This window comes from Schistocerca gregaria, chromosome 8 (genome assembly GCF_023897955.1).
Source record: "Schistocerca gregaria isolate iqSchGreg1 chromosome 8, iqSchGreg1.2, whole genome shotgun sequence".
Taxonomy (NCBI): domain Eukaryota; kingdom Metazoa; phylum Arthropoda; class Insecta; order Orthoptera; family Acrididae; genus Schistocerca; species Schistocerca gregaria.
The window spans coordinates 325,942,619-325,964,188 of NC_064927.1; the positions used below are offsets into that span (position 1 = coordinate 325,942,619).

The 21,570-nt window shown below is 41.9% G+C and overlaps 1 protein-coding gene across 1 annotated transcript in view; it reads right to left on the reverse strand.

Annotated features, from left to right (window-relative positions):
- LOC126284959 (odorant receptor Or2-like) overlaps window positions 1–21,070 on the reverse strand; it is a 54,176-nt gene extending 33,106 nt beyond the window's left edge. The window contains exon 1 of the mRNA XM_049984233.1: window positions 20,265–21,070. Coding sequence (XP_049840190.1) covers window positions 20,265–21,070 — 806 coding nt within the window. The remainder of the gene's footprint in view (window positions 1–20,264) is intronic.
- Window positions 21,071–21,570: the final 500 nt, after the last annotated feature.

Here is a 21,570-nt window from a genome sequence, read left to right on the forward strand (position 1 = left end):
TTTGGGGACAGGAATGCAACTGTAGGGGAAGGAGTAGAAGAAAAGGTTACAGGAGAATATGAGCTTGGGGCAAGGAACCAAAGAGGAGAAAGGTTAACTGAGTTCTGTAGTAGCGAATAACCTGTTCAAGAATCACAAGAGGAGGTGGTATACTTCTAAAAGGCCTGGTGATGTGGGAAGACTTCATTGACATTAAATCAGGTAGAGATTCCAATATCAGACACTGTATTTGAACGCTTATCCAGTACCAGATAAAGACTCAGATTACAATGTAGTAGTTATGAACAGTAGTAAGAAATTAGTCTGGAAGAATCAGTATTTAAACATGTGGGACACAGAAATACTAAGGAATGACGAAACACGCTTCAAGCTCTCTAAGGCTGTGGATACAGCAATAAAGAATAGCAAAAAGCCGAGTATAGTTGAAGAGAAATGGAAATCTCTAAAAAGGGCATTCACAGAAGTTGGAATGAGAAGCATAGGTAGAAAGATGATAGCTGCGAAGAAACCATGGGTAACAGAAGAAGCACATCGGTTGAACGATTAAAGGAGGAAACACAAAAATGTTTAGTGAAATTTAACGAAACAGAAATACAAGTGGCTGAAGAAGGAAAAAAAAAACAGGAAGTGCAGGGAAGCTAAGACGAAATGGCTGCATGAAAACTGTGCAGAAATTTAGAAAGAAATCATTGTCTTAAGGACTGGCTCAGCATGCAGGAAAGTCAAAACGACCTTCGATGACATATAAAGCAAGGCTGGTAACAGTAAGAGTGCAACGGAAATTCCACTGTTAAATGCAGAGAAGAAACGGATAAGTGGAAAGAGTATATTGCAGGCCTCTTTGAGAGGGAAGATTTGTCTTATGTGATAGAAGATGAAACAGGAGTCTATTTAGAAGAGAGACGGGATCCAGTGTTAGAATCAGAATTTATTTATTTATTTATTTATTTATTTAACCTGGCAAGATTAGGGCCATCAGGCCCTCTCTTACATCTAACCAGGCATTCTACTTATTTTACAGTCATATGTTTCAGTAGGCATGTTAAACTACATCTAATACAAAAAGTGAGATAAACAATTAGAAAGGTACACCTCGAAAAATACATTATTGAAGAGAAAGATTTAAGATAGGAGTGCTGGCAGCAGGGAGTATGAGGGAGACTCATGGTGAAGCGAGGAGAAGAATAGAGAGACATGATGAAACATAATTAAGGAAAATATAAAGGAAAAGGAGACTGCGTGTCTAATAGAGATAGATGAAGAGGAAGGCATCTCAGGAGCAAGATAGGAGACACTAGCTTTGCTATTTGACAGATGAGAGGATTTGCCTTGCACATTAATTTTGTGGAGAATTTTATGCGGATGATAGTAGGAAATGCTTCAACTTCTTCTTAAAAGCAACAGGAGATTGAATTTTCCTCAAGGTAAGGGGCAGTTTGTTCCAGAGGCGGACAGCGGCAACTGAGAAGGAGTTTGCAAAAGTTTTTGTTTTGTGAGTGGGCACAGTTAGGATACCAGATAAGAGTGACCTCGTGTTTCGATTATGATGGTATGACAGGATTTTAATCTCTGAAGCTAGGTACTGGGGTGCTTGCGCGATGAGGAGTCGGTGAAGTAGACATAGAGTGTGGTAGTCACGCAGTTTGTCCGGCCGCAGCCACCCTAGCTCGGAGTATGAAGCACTAACATGATCATATCGGCGAATGTTGCAGGTGTAACGCACACAGGCATTCATGGTTAGCTCTAGCCGTCTTTTGTTTTCACTACTCATGCCTTGTTGAATCACATCACAATAGTGGAGGTTCGGTAGAACGAGTGCTTGCACGAGCTGGCGTTTCAAGTCCTGTGGGAATATGTTCCGAAACTTTTTGAGAGCATAGAGACAAGCAGACGTTTTTCGGCACACTGCGACTGTATTCTCCGCCCAGTTGAGATGCTCGTCCAAAGTTACACCCAAGTTCTTCACTGTTTTCTGATATGGTATTGGAGTACCTTCGAGCAGAATAGGAGGTAGCCGTTCGCGGAAATCTGAACTTATTAATTTCTGATGGGCTATTAAGATTACTTGCGTCTTTTTTGCATTTAATTTAAGCCCCAGGTTTTTCGCCCATGTCACTACTGAAGACAGATCATCATTCATCAGAGCGATTGCAGTGTTTACGTCTTCAGGTCTGACGCTGAGATAGAGCTGGAGGTCGTCGGCATAGAAATGATGTTTACAGGAGGACAAAACCGACGAAATATCGTTGACATATAAAGAAAACAAAAGTGGTCCTAAGACTGATCCTTGTGGCACTCCCGAAGAAACATGTTTCCAGGAAGATTTTTCATTTGCGCAGACAACACATTGCTGTCTGTCTTTTAAGTAGCTTTCAAACCATCTCATTGCACTATCAGAGAAATTAAGCTGTTGCATTTTTCTGAGTAATATGTCAAAGTTAACAGTGTCAAAAGCTTTGCTGAAGTCCAGTAGCGTCAATATTGTTGCCTTTCGATTGTCTATGGCATATTTCAGGTCATCAGTTACTTTAATTAGAGCAGTGTTTGTGCTGTGATGTTTACGGAAACCGGATTGAAATTTGTCATATAGACTGAATTCATGCAAGTGTTCAGTGATTTGGTCATGAACAATATATTCCAGTGCTTTGGAAACAGCAGGCAGTATGCTAATTGGTTGGTAATCACTAGGCAGTTGCGGGTTTTCGACCTTAGGGATGGGTCGAATTATGCTTCTTTTCCATGCAGTGGGGTATATTCCGTTCACGAGGGAAAAATTAAATATGTCAGTTAAGACAGGTACTAAGATATCGGCAACATTCTTAATCATGGTTATACCGATACTGTCGTTGCCTATTGCATCAGAAGAGATTCTCATTATTGCTTTTCTTGCCGTATTTGTTGTTACATGTTTTAGATGAAAGGTATCGTTGTTAGTTATCCTGTTTGGGGATTCTTGTGGACGGAAATCATCAGCCGTGCTGGTATTCAGAGGTGCAGAGAAGAATTCATTTAATTCGTTAGCTGACACATGAAAAGTAGTTTCCGATTTTGCCTTTCCGACCCCCAAGCTACGGAGATTCTTCCATAGAGTCGTGGGTGTCAAATCGCTGCATACGAGGGAGCGAGCGTGCCTGATTTTGGCATTGCGAATGCATTGTTTCACTCTGTTCCGTAGCTTTCTATATTCTTCAAAACATTCGGGTTTCGGATCTGCCTTGAAACGCCTGTGGGCAGCATCCCTATTAGTCATCATTTGACGTAATTCAGCTGTCAGCCATGGAGCAGGAGATTTTCTTACACGGACTGTGCGCACAGGTGCATGTTTGTCATAGAGGGCAGTGAGTTTATCACCAAGTTCATTAATTTTGCCGTCGATTGTAGGTTCTCTGATTATTTGATGCCATGAGATTTCTGAGCAATCGGCTGTTAGAGCGTCAAGGTCAATACGTTTCATGTTCCTACAAGTTATGTAACGCGATTTGATCCTTGGGGGCTGCACAGAGTAGGCCAGGAATATTACATCATGTGCTGAGAGGCCAGGGGCCGATGATTGACCAACATCTCTTACTTTGTCAGTCTGTTTCGTTGCGATCACGTCTATAAGAGTATGACTGTGCGCCGTATGGTGTGTAGGTTGTAATGGAAGAATGTTCATGCTATTGCAACTAAACAATCTTCTTAGGTTTATTGCGGAGGGAGTGTCTCTTAGCAGGTCTATGTTCAAGTCACCCATTACGATGACATGTTCGTATTGACACTGAAGTGAATGTAATTCCGACTGGAAGGAACTCATTGAGCTTATTTTTGGCGGCTTGTACACGACGCCAGTCAAGAATTTCCGACTTTGTATATTTATTTCAATGAACATGAATTCAGCCTCTTTTTCTTCAGCAGGATTTGACGTACATAAGACTTTCGCTTTGAGATCTGTTCGTATATATGCGCCGACCCCGCCACCTCGCTTTTTTGATCTGTCTGCCCTAAGAAATGTGTACCCTGGGAGATGAATAGATGCAGAGGATATGTGTGGTTTCAACCACGTTTCGGATAAGAGGATTACGTGGTAGTTTAGTTGGTGGAAGAGGAGGCTAAGTTCTTCGTAATGCGCAGGTAAAGACTGAATGTTGCAGTGAGCTGCTAAAAGCTCGGACGCGTTCCCCTGAGCAGCCTGGAGTAGGGTGGCAGACTGGTTTGTCCCTTTGTTAGGCACTACCTGCCGCGAGGGGCACTGACCGGTGTTTCCGCCAAGTGACATATTCCAGGGGTGTCCGAGATTTTGCGCTCCCTGTTTGTGACTCCGCGAGAGCCGAAAGAAAAGCGACTGCAAGAGATTTCCTGAGGTTGCGGGAGTATAGAAAATGGATTAGTGGTATTCGGTGCAGGGAGAATATGACCAAAATGGTGACAGCTGTGTGTCACTGAGTATCCTATGTCGTAAGAGGAAAAGTGTAATTAGGGTATTTGAAACAGCTTAGGGTGGAAATAAGGGAAAGAGGAGTGATTTAAGAGGCCGATGCTGCCAGCAGAGAGAAGAAAGCTTAATATTTAATAGAGTATCGTAGGAAGCTAGAATTAAATTGAAATTTGCTAAAGTGATACTGATAGTAATTTTTGTTATGCACAATTTAAACCGAAGAGATGGTTGACTAATGAACTAAAGGAGAGACAAATAATTGCAATAGAACTATTACAGAATGGAAGAGAATAAACTGAGAAAATGAAAAAAAGTATTAGCAGTAACTAAAACTAAGCAATGGCTACAGCTAAAGACACAAAAATAGTAAAAAGTTAATACAGTTACAAAAACAATTAGTTGAAGGTACAAATAATTGAAAAGTTAATAAGTTACAAAAACAATTAGTTGAAGGTACAAATAATTAAAAAGTTAATACAATTACAAGACTATATCTGAGTATAGGACTGTTAAAATTTGAAAATGGTGTTAAGTTTGACTTTTGGCTCGAGTAGGTTCACTTAATACTATTTAGTTCTGTCATGTTTGTGACTGTTTTCTTTCCAGCTGCAGTCTTAATGATTACTCTGCCATCCTGAGTCCACACATTCTGAAGACCGAAATGGGATATGGCACTGTTTAAAATCTTTAGCCGCTCGTGTGTCAGATCTTCCCTTATTGTAATCCCTGTCCTTGCTAACTTCTTCTTCTGGGTAAAGATCTCAGCCCTTTTTCGGTACGACACAAATTTAATAATTATTGGACGAGGTTTGGTAGCACCTGGTAGTTTTCGTCCCACCCGGTGGCTCCTGTCAATGTCTGCCTTGGTCACTTCGACGCCTAATTTTTCACGCGCAACCTGTATAAGCAGGTTGTCCGTGTCTTCTTCTTTATTTTCTGCTACTCCAAACAGTCGTAGACTATTTCGCCTTTGGTACTGTTCTAGCTCGTCTGTGGCGGCAGATAGTTTCACTTCCAACTCTCGTGCCTTTTTCTCGTATTCAGACACAGACTTTTTTAGTGCTGTAATTTCGGCAGTATTGGCCTCAACAGTTTCACGCATTTTGGCCAATACTGCTGCCGTTACAGTATCTGATATGGTGCCTGCTATCAGATCGAGATTGTTTTTATCGCGAAGCGCAGCGTTTACCTCAGAGCGAACCAACTCCGCTATACCGGGAGCCGCGGCCGCACCTTCCGCCAGGAGCAGGCCCGCCGCACCTGCTGCTTCCCCGCTGCTGGACGCGCTGCTGTTGATTCTTCTGTTTACCATTTTCTCGCAGATATTGGCGGAGCACAGAAAAAAATAGCACTACTGCACAGAACACTGTTGTTTACACGATTTCCACTTGTACTAGACAACACCACCTGCGAGAACACCTTCGAATTCGACTAAATTTCGCGAGCCGAACTTAACACGTGTTACACTGCAGCCGCCATGAGCAACGGATTTAAGAGAGATTTGGAGGACTTAAGATCAAATAAGGCAGAAGAGGTAGACAGAATTCCATGAGAATTTCTAAAATCATTGGTGGCAGTGGCAACAAATCAACTGTTCACGTTGGTGTGCAGAATGAATGAGTCTGGTGACATACCATCTGATTTTCGGAAAAATATAATCCATACAAGAGCTGACGTTTGTCAGAACTACAGCACAATCGGATTAACAGCTGATGCATCCCAGGTTTTGACAAGAGTAATAATTAAATGAATGGAAAAGGAAATTGCGGATATGGTACATGAGGATCAGTTCGGCTTCCAAAAAGGTAAAGGCACCAGAAAGGCAATTCTGACGTTTCGGTTGATGAGGGAAGGAATACTCCACAGTTTAGAAGAATTTTTCGACCGGTAAAAAGCGTTCTAGAATGTAAAAAAGTGCAAGATGTTCGAAATTGTGAGAAAAATAGGGGTAAGCTACAGGCAGAGATTGGTAATATACACTATGTTCAAGAGCCCAGAGGGATAATAAGAGTGGACGACCAATGCGACATGCTCGGATTAAAAATGGTATATGACAGAGCTGTTATCTTTCACCCCTACTATTCAATCTGAACATCGAAGAAGCAGTGGTAGAAATAAAAGAAGGTTTCAGGAATGGAATTAAAACTCAAGGGTGCTAGGATATCAATGATAGGATTCCTTGGTGATATTGCTATGCTGAGCGAAAGTGAAGAGAAATTAGATGATCTTCTGATTGGAAGGAACAGTCTAATGAGTACAGAACACGTATTGAGAGTAAATCGAAGAAAGATGAAAGTTATGATTAGAAGCAGAAATGAAAACCGCGAGGAACTTAACATAAGGACTGATGGTCACGAAGTAGTTGGAGTTAAGGAACTGTACCATCTAGGCAGAAAATTTCCAATGACGGACGGATCAAGAGGGCATAAAAAGCAGTTTAGCACTGGTAAAAAGGTCACTCCTGGCCAAGAGAAGTCTACTAGTATCTAAGATAGGGCTTAATTTGCGGAAGAAATTTCTAGAACATACGTAGTGAAACATGGATTGTGGGAAAACCGACACAGAGGAGAATCAAAGCATTTGAGACGTGGTACTACAGAAGAATGTGAAAATTATGTGGACTGGTAAGTTAAGGAATGAGGAGGTTCTGCGCGGACTCTGAGAGGAAAGGAATGTGTGGAAAACACTGACGAGGAGAAGGGACAGGATGATAGAACATGTGTTAAGACATGAGGGAATGACTTCCATGGAACTAGGGGAAACTGTAGAGGAAAAGCTGTAGAGGCAGACAGAGATTGGAAAATATGCATCAAATAATTAAGGACGTAGGTTGCGAGTGGTACTCTGAGATGAAGAGGTTGGCATAGTAGAGGAATTCGTGGCGGGCCGTATCACGCCAGTCAGAAGACTGATGACACAAAAAAAATTGAAGAGCTTTCTGAGAAACAAAAGCTTCTGGTAACGAAATAAGTTTAACGGTAATTTAACTGCTGAACACACACAAAAAGAAGATACGTTCTTTGGATGGTGTCTTCATTTACACACACAAGAGATCCAAGAACGCCAAAAACGCAGTAAAAATAGTTAGAAGTGTGAGCTTTTGATCACTATTATCACCTCGCTTAGCAGCTGTACACTCACATGAACATCCCATACTGTGCTATACTACTACGGTAGCTACACTGATCGAGTTCGAGATTTCTAGCTTCCGATTTCGTCATTCAGGTTTCCTTAAACCACTTCCTGTGAATACTGGCATCACCCCTTACACAAACCACCGTCGATATCTCCTCCGTCCTTTCCCGAGTAAGCTCCAGAATCCTCTATAATGCTATGGGTGTCGACGAGACACGAAATCGATGTTATTGTGCCAGCACATAGTACTTTCAAACATTTTTAAAGTCATATGGAAAAGGCTGGGAGGTAGAGAGACTATAGTCTGTTTCAAAAACGACCGTGACTCTGTCTCTATTTACAAACACCACGGGAAGCTATAAATACGAGTTATCCCGAATCATAGACGAGTGGCTGAACAAATGTGTCATCTCGTCGCTTCCATAAAACAATTTGGAAGAAAACAAGCAAGGCAAACTGCTGTACTGAAATTACATATAGCATTACATGTAACTGATACGACAGTAACCATAATTAGTAAAACACATGGACGAAAGAGCAACCTAGGCTTCTTTGAATAGTTCTAGGTATGAGTAACATACATAAGGCTGCAGATTGAGATATTTAACCTAGCAGATAAGATCACACATTGTAGTAAAAACATTGGAGCAGTGTAAAGACGGTTTACAGTACGAGATTACATAAAAGTAAGCTCTGTTACCAACCAAGAGAAAAATTGTTATCAGACACAAAAGAATATGGTTTTGACACTGAAACTGAAACAGCAATACATGTTGTAGTCTGATGTTTGATAAAAGAAAATGCTGTAGGAGGAGAAAAAGAGAAAATATGAAGGTTCCTCAAGATGGCCACAGCAACGAGAACATCAGGAGCAGGTTAAGAGAAGCAAAAAGAAACCATGCATTAGACTAAGAATAGAGTCCTTAGAAAATTTCATACGATCAAAGCAAAATGATTGGCAGTAAGAAAACATTTAGAGCTTCTATCCAGAATTTAAAAAATAGAAATATTGTTTTAGAAAATAAACGTTGTTTCGTAAATCATAGTCCTGTATTTTAAGGCATAAAAAAGTATGGACCGGGAATTCTGCTGGAACAATTGATTAACAATGTATTACTGTTACTGGATAACGGAGCTACATTTTTCTGTGCTAAAGTTGCTTATTAGAAAGAAAGTACTAAATCATACATGTATCATAAGTTTTGTTCGTAATAACAGTACTTAACATTTCGATTTCATGTAGTATTTTGGCTAGAACCAGAAGGAAGGCACGTTCATCAAACAGACTTCAGCGTTTACCCACTTGAAACCTTGAAATTTGTATGCTGCATGTTTTCCGTTTCAAGTACGTAGAAAAATATGGCGATATATTTAAACTCTTTGCTATTACATTGTGTTTCTAAAGAATTCAGTGTTGACTGCTGCCACAAGTGCAGTTAAACAAATAATTTCTAAATATAAAACCGTTAACTGATGGCTATCGCCATAATGCTAATCGCTAAGTTAATGTTCGTGTTCGGAGCTCGTTTCTTACACAGATACGTATTAAAAACGTTACGCCAGACATAAGCGCATAATATAATTTAGATAATATAATATTTTCCTGACGCAGGATTAAATATTTGGGGAAATGGAGTCAATGACAATTTCAAAGAGAAACTTTTACGTAAACATTTTCCATTTTCAGAAGGTATGATCTGCTGGTCGGAGGTGTCTTGATTTGGGATACATGTCGCAATCTGGATCGTATGACTAGCAGTCCCTAATTCCCTTTCTATGGTTAACAAAGAATTTCTCCTGTATCGTGAACTACGGGCTGTTAGGTCTCTCTACTTTACAGTTCGGGGAAGATAATTACGTCCTTGTTGGCGTTCTTGGAAAATAAGTTGACTTTAATTATTCGTCATTTAAATTGAGTTTATTCACAAGGAGGTAAATAATGCAGATATTGAAAAGTTTTGGTTAAGCACGTAATGGTACAAAATCCTTCACATATAAAAAAAAACCTTAATATTAATTAAGAAACTTGCAACTTTGTAGAACAATATAAATACTACCTTTTCTGTTTCACCTTGCCGTATTTTCACTAGTAAATGATGAACATGAAGCTCTCAAAAATGAATTATGATAACAACTAAGTAGTTCAAGCTAAATTGTAAAAATATGGGAATGAACTAATAACAACATAAAAAAACTAAAAACAGGGATCGAATACTTTAAAATCACTCAATGCGAGCACCTGTTGACGCTGAAGAGATACGTTTCGTTAGAAGATTCAGAAGACAGTTTCTGCTTATTGCGTAACCCAAATTTATACAAAATGAATACTAACAAATGGCTTTGAGCACTATGGTCATCAGTCTCCCAAAACTTAGACTTAAACGTAACTAACCTAAGGACATCACTCATATCCATGCCCGAGGCAGGATTCGAACCGGCGACCGTAGCGGTCGCGCGATTCCAGACTGTAGCGCCTAGAACCGCTCGAACATCCCGCGCGGCAGAACACTAACAATATTCGAACATATGATCTCAAATACGTGACATACATGACCTCTGAACATGATACAAACACCGCACATTTTCAGTTCGAAGAAACAGGAGAGATTCCCCATAGGTTAATTCAAACTGTTGGAAGATTTGAATCCAATAGATGTGTTAACAAGTAAATTGTAGTTCAGTACCGTTTTCCTCGCAAAAAAAAAAAAGGGGTAGCTGGTAATTGTATACCACAAATTAATCTTCTTTTGGTTTCTTATCTTAACGGTTTTAATTGTTTTACGTATATGCCGTGATCTACAATTGAAATGTTTGTTGTAATTATTTCTACATTAGCTATAAATATAACAGTATGCGTATTTATTAAGACATATTACATATGTGGCCATTTTAATGTCTCGCATGGCATTTAGCCCAGAGGAAATGTGGGACTGCTACTAACCAAAAAGTTATTCATATTTTTTAAAAAAATTAAGTCACATATTCACTTAAAATTTGAAGAAAACTTTGAATCAAATGTTAATTGAAGGTTAGAAACTGCATCAAGGAGTACACAGCTGTACGTATTTAGATTTTGACAATCGATTTTGTTCACATACAGCTGTAGGACGGAGTACTAGTCAAAACTGTAAGAAAATTTCCTACAGTGATATGTCCGGAAACCAAAATCTATTTCGATATGGACCAGCTTGTTCTCTCAAACCCATGTGTGTTGAAGTTGTAGGCAGCGCTGCACGTGCTTACCATGCATCCTGAAGCGTATTTCAGCCCTTCATTGGAATGAATCACGTGTGCAAACTGTGCTACACTTACCGTAACCTGTTGATGCGAATGATCCAGGATCCACACCTCACTGGGACAACCAGCTGAGATTATTGCAGATGGACGGGCTCGTTGTGGATGTCTTGCCGCATGCGGTTGACTATTCTGACGGTTACTGCCCTCGGCACATCACCACATCTGCCACTTGCCTCGTAGCAGTAGGCCTTCTTTGCTTTGTTTACAGTCGAGTTTGTTCACACTGCTCGGAATCCTTAATCGTGTGCTACTAACGTAGTGCATGAGCAGCACAACCTCAGTTGCCTGACGGAGCAGATCGCTGTACTACTATGACTGATACCATCACCACCAATAGTGTTGTCGAAATTACAGCCATTCGGACATGGGCGATGAAATGCAGTAAGACGGTCTACACCACAGAATTTTACTGCACATTACTCTTCATCAGTAAACTTGCTCATATCTCAACTGGTATTGGTTACCACACATCTTAATACATGAATTTCTCTTCTAGACTTGACCGACGCTAGTTGCTACAGGAACATGTGATACTTTCTTAAGCACTATACGTATTAAGTGCATACAATAACTGCAATTAGTTCGTCTTTGATGATCCCGATGAGCATCTCTAAAACAGGGGTCCGACTTGTATCAGTTTCACTGCCGAGATCAGAACAGCAAATGGGTCCCCTTTTGTCCGACGTGTTGGGCGGCGAGTGGAAATAATTGTTGAATGAAATGTAATGTAGAAATGTGTTTCCCGACGGTGCACCACATGTGGAGCGACGAGTGGAATTTTGTTGTTATTAAATGTTCCTATGATTTATTTAATGGTGTTGTTTTCCGTTCTCAACACTGGCTCTCTAACTACAATATTGGCAACTAGAAAGTGATTAACAGAACGTGAAGCCTGTAATTAGAATTCCTAGTGCCCACTTCAACTGAGAAATACACTTATAGCCACAGCTTACAGCTCTGAGGAATTAGATTGTTTGGGATTCATAATTAAAAACGAATCTTTCAAAAATGTTCGCTATATACTGAAAGTCACAGACCAAAAAGAATCCACACAATCGAACTACCAGAGCAGTTCAGAGTCTAATGCGCTGATGAAACTATAACTGTTTCAATAAAATGTTTAAGTTAATGCTCGCCATAATTTGATGATAATGTTCATCAAACGCCACGCTAAAATTGGTAGAATGTCTGTCCCGCGGCGCACGTGAAAATACGACATACGCAAACTGAATATAGATATCTAAAGTCATCCAAGAATTAACACTTCATTCGAAAATGATTTCATGGTTACGCGTATCCCGAGTAACTTATTACGGCATCCGAGGCTGTTTATAGCAATTATACCGACGCGACACGACTCCCGGCACAGATGGTGCGCAGATTCAGCGTCTGGAGAGAGCTGGGGCCTTTCTTTCTCGCGCAGCGTTCTTATATATATAGCCGCATTGCGGAAGGCTAAGGGAACGTCTGATTAAATCGGCTCACCCGACTAGCCGCTGGGCTAGTAATGCACCACTTTAAGTTATGAAATAATTAATTCCTTCCTTTGCTGATGGCCAATGAAGCTTTCAATTTAAATGTGCAATCACCACACAGGTAAGTAGTCATAATAAAAGTCTGACGTGGCTCAGTCATATATGTTGGGCGAGAGAATTAATTTAATTACACTAAACGCAGTAGACGAGCTCTGAACTTGCCCTTTGGAGATATGCTATCGCTATAGTTTTATAGTTATTTAGTTGAAACTTCTCACATCATTATGATTATAGCGAATCTCCTTTCTACTTACATTTAAACATCCTAGCTTTATTTATTCACCTACTTAATCTATCTTGCTTCCTTAATTTTAAGACAAAAACCAGAAAACCATGAATTTCAAGTAAAATTTTAATTTGTGGGATCCACAACACTGTTTCTACTAAATTATTATGCAAACTGAATCTAAATATAAATTTTTAAGTTTCTAGCTCTTTTCTGTTTCGCCAATGATTTTTACAGAAAAACGTCCAAATTTCGAAAATGGTTAAAGCTATTGAACTGATATTCAACACATAATGGTATAGCATTACTCCTGACATGATAGCAACTTTTCAGGTTAAATAAAGTATTGCGCAACATTTATGACGTCAGAGCTTGTTACAGCGGACTGGTGGCACACAATGGAAAGACTGCTGTGAATTTTATACGGCGCGAGTAGGCTGCTTCCCTGCAGACGGGCGCAATTTTGTTCCGTTCATTTATGTACTAGCATGGATTTTACAATAATCACTCTTCATCATAAAATTAAATAAAGCCTTTGTTCCGTCATATGCATGGTGTTTAATAATTCATGTTGCAGACTCTAAGGCCTGTAGAAGTGTAGGAAGTTTTATATAGGAACCTATATCCGAAAACGTCATCCAACGACGCTACAGAGCCTAAAAGTTGTTGGCGCACGCGCCCGTTAGTGTACGTATATACAGGATCATTCCTGATGATGTTACAAACGCTCAAGAGTGATGGAGACGACTAAATGTATCAATTTGAGGTTATGGTCCCATTTCGGAATCGAACGAGTCGAAAATTATAAACGAAATCATTCTGAAACCTCTCACAGTGTAATACACATACTGTTACTATTGTTGCTAAGACTATAGGGAATGCAACTTTCAGAAGTGGTAGTATCGACCAAGACCAGGAAAAACGTGAAGTAAACATGGCCTCCAAAATGTATATCTGTGGAGCTATGAGCATCTGTTCATCTTCGATAGTGTGTAACACAGCTACTTTATTTAAGGAATGCATTTTAGAAAATACACTCCTGGAAATTGAAATAAGAACACCGTGAATTCATTGTCCCAGGAAGGGGAAACTTTATTGACACATTCCTGGGGTCAAATACATCACATGATCACACTGACAGAACCACAGGCACATAGACACAGGCAACAGAGCATGCACAATGTCGGCACTAGTACAGTGAATATCCACCTTTCGCAGCAATGCAGGCTGCTATTCTCCCATGGAGACGATCGTAGAGATGTTGGATGTAGTCCTGTGGAACGGCTTGCCATGCCATTTCCACCTGGCGCCTCAGTTGGAACAGCGTTCGTGCTGGACGTGCAGACCGTGTGAGACGGCGCTTCATCCAGTCCCAAACATGCTCAATGGGGGACAGATCCGGAGATCTTGCTGGCCAGGGTAGTTGACTTACACCTTCTAGAGCACGTTGGGCGGCACGGGATACATGCGGACGTGCATTGTCCTGTTGGAACAGCAAGTTCCCTTGCCGGTCTAGGAATGGTAGAACGATGGGTTCGATGACGGTTTGGATGTACCGTGCACTATTCAGTGTCCCTTCGACGATCACCAGACGTGTACGGCCAGTTTAGGAGATCGCTCCCCACACCATGATGCCGGGTGTTGGCCCTGTGTGCCTCGGTCGTATGCAGTCCTGATTGTGGCGCTCACCTGCACGGCGCCAAATACGCATACGACCATCATTGGCACCAAGGCAGAAGCGACTCTCATCGCTGAAGACGACACGTCTCCATTCGTCCCTCCATTCACGCCTGTCGCGACACCACTGGAGGCGGGCTGCACGATGTTGGGGCGTGAGCGGAAGACGGCCTAACGGTGTGCGGGACCGTAGCCCAGCTTCATGGAGACGGTTGCGAATGGTCCTCGCCGATACCCCAGGAGCAACAGTGTCCCTAATTTGCTGGGAAGTGGCGGTGCGGTCCACTACGGCACTGCGTAGGATCCTACAGTCTTGGCGTGTATCCGTGCGTCACTGAGGTCCGGTCCCATGTCGACGGGCACGTGCACCTTCCGCCGACCACTGGCGACAACATCGATGTACTGTGGAGACCTCATGCCCCACGTGTTGAGCAATTCGGCGGTACGTCCACCCGACCTCCCGCATGCCCACTATACGCCTCGCTCAAAGTCCGTCAACTGCACATACGGTTCACGTCCACGCTGTCGCGGCATGCTACCAGTGTTAAAGACTGCGATGGAGCTCCGTATGCCACGGCAAACTGGCTGACACTGACGGCGGCGGTGCACAAATGCTGCGCAGCTAGCGCCATTCGATGGCCAACACCGCGGTTCCTGGTGTGTCCGCTGTGCCGTGCGTGTGATCATTGCTTGTACAGCCCTCACGCAGCGCCCGGAGCAGGTATGGTGGGTCTGACACACCGGTGTCAATGTGTTCTTTTTTCCATTTCCAGGAGTGTATGTTTACTAGACATCTTTTCTTCTCTTGGTGCATACCCCCAACAATGAAAGTTCGGTACCCAACGATCCTAGCAACAAAAATACTTGTACATGTATTCTACTTTAAGAGGTATCAGGACGGTTTTCGCTTAAAACTTTCTACACGTTCGTTTCAGGTACATGTAACTTTACATCAAACTGAAACATTTATCCTGATCCACCATCCTCGATAGTTTGTAACATCATCACGGAACCACCCTGTAGATACATGCATTTACAGGCGCCGGCACCTATAACTTTGTCTCACTGTACCGTCGTTGGATGACGATTCCGAACTTGGGTTCACAAGTGGAACTTGATCTGTTAAGTCCCCTCTACAATATGTGGAAGTGTCTAACATCAATTATAAAACACCCTGTATATATGCTAACACGGATCATATTATCAGAATGTCGTAACTCCTGTTTTCATCAAATGCGATCAGTAAGGGAAGCAGTGTCCCAGGTTTACACAGCTGGTCGAGTCATCGACATGTAGGGCAAACAGTTGCCCGCCATTGCAGGGCACACGGTTTTACAGACTTTGACGAAACTGTTCACAAATTATTACGGATTATGAAAATAAAGAACAGCTAGGATGGCAACACGCGTTAGAACGCCGCTTGCGGGATTCGGCGAGGAGCACTATTACGAGCCCGAATCCACCCCGCGGATTAACGACGAGGACCGGTATAATGGTCAGACGGGATATGGTTTTAAGCGGTTTTCCACATCCGGCAAGGTGAATACTTGGCTGATAGGCAAGTATTGCCTCAAGTACACGGTTCCTACACATTTCGAAAACTTTCTCACACGTTCACATGTGATAACACTAGACGCAGACAGATGGGTGCATGAATAACATGGCGAGCTCGTGAAGATACGGCACACGCTATGTAAAAGAAGAAGGCAACCTATGTTAGCAACTAAAATGCTTCACATTAAAAACTTAAGAGACTTTAGAAACCGGAAATTCACAAAATTTTACTACGTACGCTACAAGAGTGGGTCCAACAGTAAAAACACGCAGCACGCAGGTTTTCAAAGACTAGATATACGGAGGGAGCTAGAAAACTAACACCTGGTTTTTGGGCAATGGAGGACGAACTCACCGTCGTATCTGAATGAGCTGAACATTACAACATGCACGAAAATTTTGTAGAAATCCGCTGGAAGTCAGTAGGGAAAACTACTGTAAAGGCTCATTGGCTCAGCTTAAAATTAATAGAATGAATATTAAACCGAATTGCAAAAAACAGTGCTGTGTGATCTGTATTATCACTAAACTTAATACAGATAACATTTTGACTATCCAACTGTGTTGCTTGGTGACTTAGATTGTTTGATGTGAGAGTATATCGACTAATGTATTTTTTGTCAACTTTGTTGATACTGTAAAGCAAACAGTCTATGCCGGCAATATTGCGCCGCAACTTCTTAATAAGACACTTCAGACCAGAGTAGTCAGAATGTAACGGAACATGGAAATAAAGACTTGCAATAATTTGTAATGCGAAATACGTCGCACAGCAACGTTGAATTAGTACGAGTGTATTCTACAAACGCTAAAAAATACACAGATTTTTCCCCGATTGTCTGCTATTCCCAACGCTGCCCAACCACGCACAGCATTTTACGGGCTATAAGACGCACTTTTTTCTTGGAAAAATGGTCTCCAAAATTTACGTGCCTCTCATACTCGAAAACAATAAAAAAATGTGCAGCGTTTGATTTAAAATTCCCTCCAATCAAAAAATGGCCATATATTTCATGCAGCGGAGAACCTGTCTCTATCTAACAATATCAGTGACCCGATTCGACAAACATGAGTTGCAAGGTTTCGTGAAAATGAATTGCGGGAATTCACAAGCTTACTATCACTCTCTCCCTCCCACCCCGACCTCATAAACCCAGATCACTGTCTATCCAATGATGCGTCACTGATATGCAGTGTGCCAGACAACTAGATTAGAAAGTGACTTGTGTTATAGGAAACAGTTCAATATTTTTGTTAGTAGATAATTCCGTAATGGAAAAAATATAGGGTATTCAAGTGATGCAGGTTTCAAATTGAACGTAACATCATGTGCAGAAGAACATGGAAATAGAACAGCTGAGCGGCATTTCGGCCCTCCACCAACAGAAAAAATGATTCGCGATTGGCGGAAGAATTGAGATAAATGAGGAAGACTACATATGCAAATTGAGGAATCGATGAAAATGGCCTAAACTAGAAGATGACGTATTGAAATGTATTCAAGGACACCGTCAAAATGGTGCCTGAATTAATGCAAAAATGATTTAAATAAAGCTCGTAAGCAACCGCTACAGCGGAACTTTACAGACTTTAAGGATGAAGTTGGTTGGTGCTACATGTTTATGAAGAATCACGGACTTAGTATACGAACCAAAACCAAAATACGTCAGAAAATACCACGAGAGTACGAAGATAAAATAATATCTTTCCCTCGCTTTATTACGCAACATCTAAAAGAAACCACTGTGGAACAAAGCCAAATAGCGAATATGGACGAAACTCCTCAGACATTTGATCTGAAGAATAACAGAAATGTTTCCAGGAAGGCTGCCGAAACTGTAACTATAAAAAGAAGTGCACACGAAAAATTGCACTACACTGTTGTCCTTTCATGTTGTGCTGACGATGCTAAACTTCATCCAATGATTATTTTCAAGCTCCAAACAGTGCCAAAGCCTTCTGAAATATCGCCAGGTGTTGTTTTTCACGTATTTAACAAGGGTTAGATGGTCGAGGCTGGAATGAAATTACGGATTGACAGAGTGTGGGAAACAAGGAAAGGTGCTTCATTGAAGAAGAGTTCAGTTCTTGTGCTAGATCAGTGTAGTAGTCACTTGGATAATTCTGTGAAAGAGAAATTGAGGCAGGAAAGTACAGTTTGCTGCCATTATTGGAGAACTTATTTGATAATTGCAGCCTCTCGATGTCTCGATAAATGAATTATTTATGGTTTATATGAAAGGGGAGTGGAGAAAATGGATGAAATCCAGCATGTATTCATGACGAAGTGAACTTTAAAAGGACCTACCATCAAACAAAGGTGTCCGTGGATAAGGCAGTCGTGGTGTATAATAAGACATTATCTCACATCTTTACAAAAGTGTGACATAAGTAACGCTATCGATGGCCGTGAAGACCGTCTTATATAAAAAGAGACAACGATGACGACAAAGAGGAAGAAGAAGAAAGTTCAAATTGCAGTTTTTAGGGATTTTAAAGGTAATTTTGGTTTTACAATCTAAGAGTTTTTTTAGTCTGGCTTTGTAGTCTAATAATAGAAATAGAGAAAATGTCATTTTTAAAAAAATCCTTAATGATTAAAGTGCCGCTTATAGTGTGTTGCGTGTTGTAGTCCATTCAGAAGGGTACACATTATCATAAACAGTATTATTATTTTCGGTTCATAGGTGATGAACGATGAAAAATTTTGCGAGATGTCCGTTATGTAGATGGAGAGAAATTCTGCTCTTTCGCTGCTACTATTAAAACCTATGAATCGAATAAGAAAATACAGAAATAAAATGAAGGTTGAAAAGTAGGATAGTAATGATAAGATTCACTGCTGATCCTCCTGTCATCACTCATGTTTGTTTTGTGGGGCGCTCAACTGCGCGGGCATCAGCACCAAGAAAAATTCCCAATCTGTAGGCGGTTCAATCTAGCCACTTTTACGAATGATGATGACAACACGAACACCCAGTCCCCTGGCGGAGAAAATCCCTAACCTGGCAGGGAATCGAATCTGGAATCCCATGGGATAGCAACGATAGCCACTAAACCACGAGCTGCTGACCCTGCAATCTATGGAAGTGAAGAAGAGTTATCAGTTACGTTGAATGGAATGAAAAGTCAAATGAGTACCTCAGGGTCAGTATGAGTTACATTAAATAAGTTAAATTACTGTCAAATCGACTTTCATTAACATTATTTCACCATCAGATCAGTTATAAACGAAAATCTATTGTAACCCACCTCCTTTTAATTATAAGCTGAACCATGACCTCAGATACTTTATAATTATAAATCCTGATAATTACAGCTCTAATAAGATTCCCTGATAACGGAGATATACAAACAAAGACAAAGATTATGAGGAGTAGCAGAAACAAGATAAGCAACAAACCTCAAATCAAAACTGGTGCGTACGAAGTAGACGAAATTAAGGAATTGTACTATATATGAAGGAAAATAACACGTGACGAATGAAGCAAGATATACGTAGAAAACAGACTAACAAATGCAAAGAGGAGATTCCTGGTTCATAAGAGTCTGCTGATAACAAATGTCCATCTCAGTCTGACGAATAAATTTCTGAAAATGTATATTTGGAGGGCAGAATTGTGTGGTAGTGAATCGTGGAGTATGGGAAAACCGAAGTTTTTGAGATGTGGTGCTTTAGAAGGATGTTGAAATTTAGGCGAACTGCAATCGGCAAAGAAAGGAAGATACGGACAACAAGTACAAGAATAAGGGCAGGATGATTGGATATGCAATTACAATGAAATGAACACCATTAGCTGCTTATAGGCGTTGACAACAGTCAACGGGGACAGATGAAAATGTGTGCCCAGACCGGGACTCGAACCCGGGATCTCCTACTTACACGGCAGACACTTTATCCATTTGAGCCACCGAGGATACGGAGGATTGCATAACTGCAGGGATTTATCTTTGGCAAGCTTCCTGCGAAAACCCACATTCTCAACGTATTGTCCCACACAACATCCGTAGTGCCCCAGCCCATTATACTCATTACTCGCGGCGCGTTGCCGATTCCCGTAAGAGTTAGAGCACTGTTTGTGCATTCGCACAGAAGAAGAAGATGGTCAAGTGGCCGGTGAGCCTTAACTAAGATGGTATCTGTTCTTTCAGACATGTCCGAAAGAACAGATACCATCTTAGTACATATATGATTGGATATGCATTAAGATACTACAGAATATGTTCCATGTTACTAGAGGGAGCTGCAGACGGTAGAAGCTATAGGGGAGAGTAAATATTGGAATACTTGAAACAAATAACTGAGGACGTTTGGTGTAAGCTCTACTCTGAGATGAAGAGTCTGCCACAAGAGAGATATTCTTGACGAGCTTCGTAAGATACCTATTGATATCTCGCCTCTTAGCACAATGGTCGTCCAACGTACCTGAGGACCTTTTGATGAGCTTCGACGCAAACGCACAAGTCTCTGTACGTCTGGTTGCGAGTGTTGGCGGCCAGTGATTCGTCTGGGCGACAACCTGCGGCGTTCGCCACTTTCCCCAGCGCCACGATTCGCCCCGCCAGGATCTCCAGTTGGGCAGCCACCAGCAGCATGACGGACGCGAACAAGCAGTCGATGCCGTAGCTGATCTGGCTGAGCCACAGCCCCGCCACACACTGCACGGCGTACGACAGCTCGTAGTAGCCGGTGTTGTTGTCCCAGGGGTGCTGCGCGAACGGCAGCCGCCTCTCGCCCGCGTGCGCGAACACCGGCATGGGGAACCAGACGAAGCACTGCGAGAACATGAAGAGCAGCATGCCCAGCGTGAGGCGCGTGGCGCTCTGGCGCGAGCGCCGCACCACGCCGGCCAGGGCGGGGTCCCGCGAGCAGACCCCGCTCTGCAGCGACATCAGCCGGTCCACGCTCCGAGCCAGCGAGTTGTAGCGCCGACCGTCGCGCGCGAAGAAGGCGATCTTGACGAGGCCGCTGGCGTTCGTAAAGGTGTTCATGAGCACCAGTGTCGTCTGCTCCAAGTCTCCCCAGCTGAAGTAAACAGCCAGGAAGCCCTCCGCGGTGTTCCAGATGCCCAGTGCGGCTCCGTAAGCCGTGTACAGGTGGAAGGGCCACGCCTCGCACAGCGGCCACAGCCCGAACACGTACAGGTGCCGAATGTTCAGCTTCAGCACTGACCGCCCGCTGGCTTCCCAAGACAGAGTGGTTTCTAGCTCGTCTTCCTGTTCACTCTGCATCTCGACGCTTCTGTGCAGAACCCGCTACTACGAAACAATGTAATGACCTTCCAGGTCCAGATGACTCTTTACCAGCTAGATATATGGTCCATGTATTCAGATCCTAAGCTGTACGAAACTGCGCGAAGGGGAAACGCAGCTAATGACTGCGCAAGTCGCTAACTGCGTCAAGTAACCTCCGTTGAAATTTCCTCAATATATATATGACTTCCACTGGTAAATAACTAAAGACGTCTATATGAGTCCTAAATTATCTAATATTACCGCAGCGTTTAGTAACTGGTTTATTCAGGATCATCTGTTTTTATTCTCGTCGGAGTTACATAATATAAACAAACGCAGTGCATCGATGGAACTAAATATTTGAAGCTGGTCATTGTCCTTAGGTCGCTTTAAATAAACTCTTAGTTTAAGATATTTAGCCTTTTCAACTCTCTTTTGTGTATACCTGCTCGCATCCTCTTTTCCATATAGAAAATGCTACCATTTGTTAAGGCTTT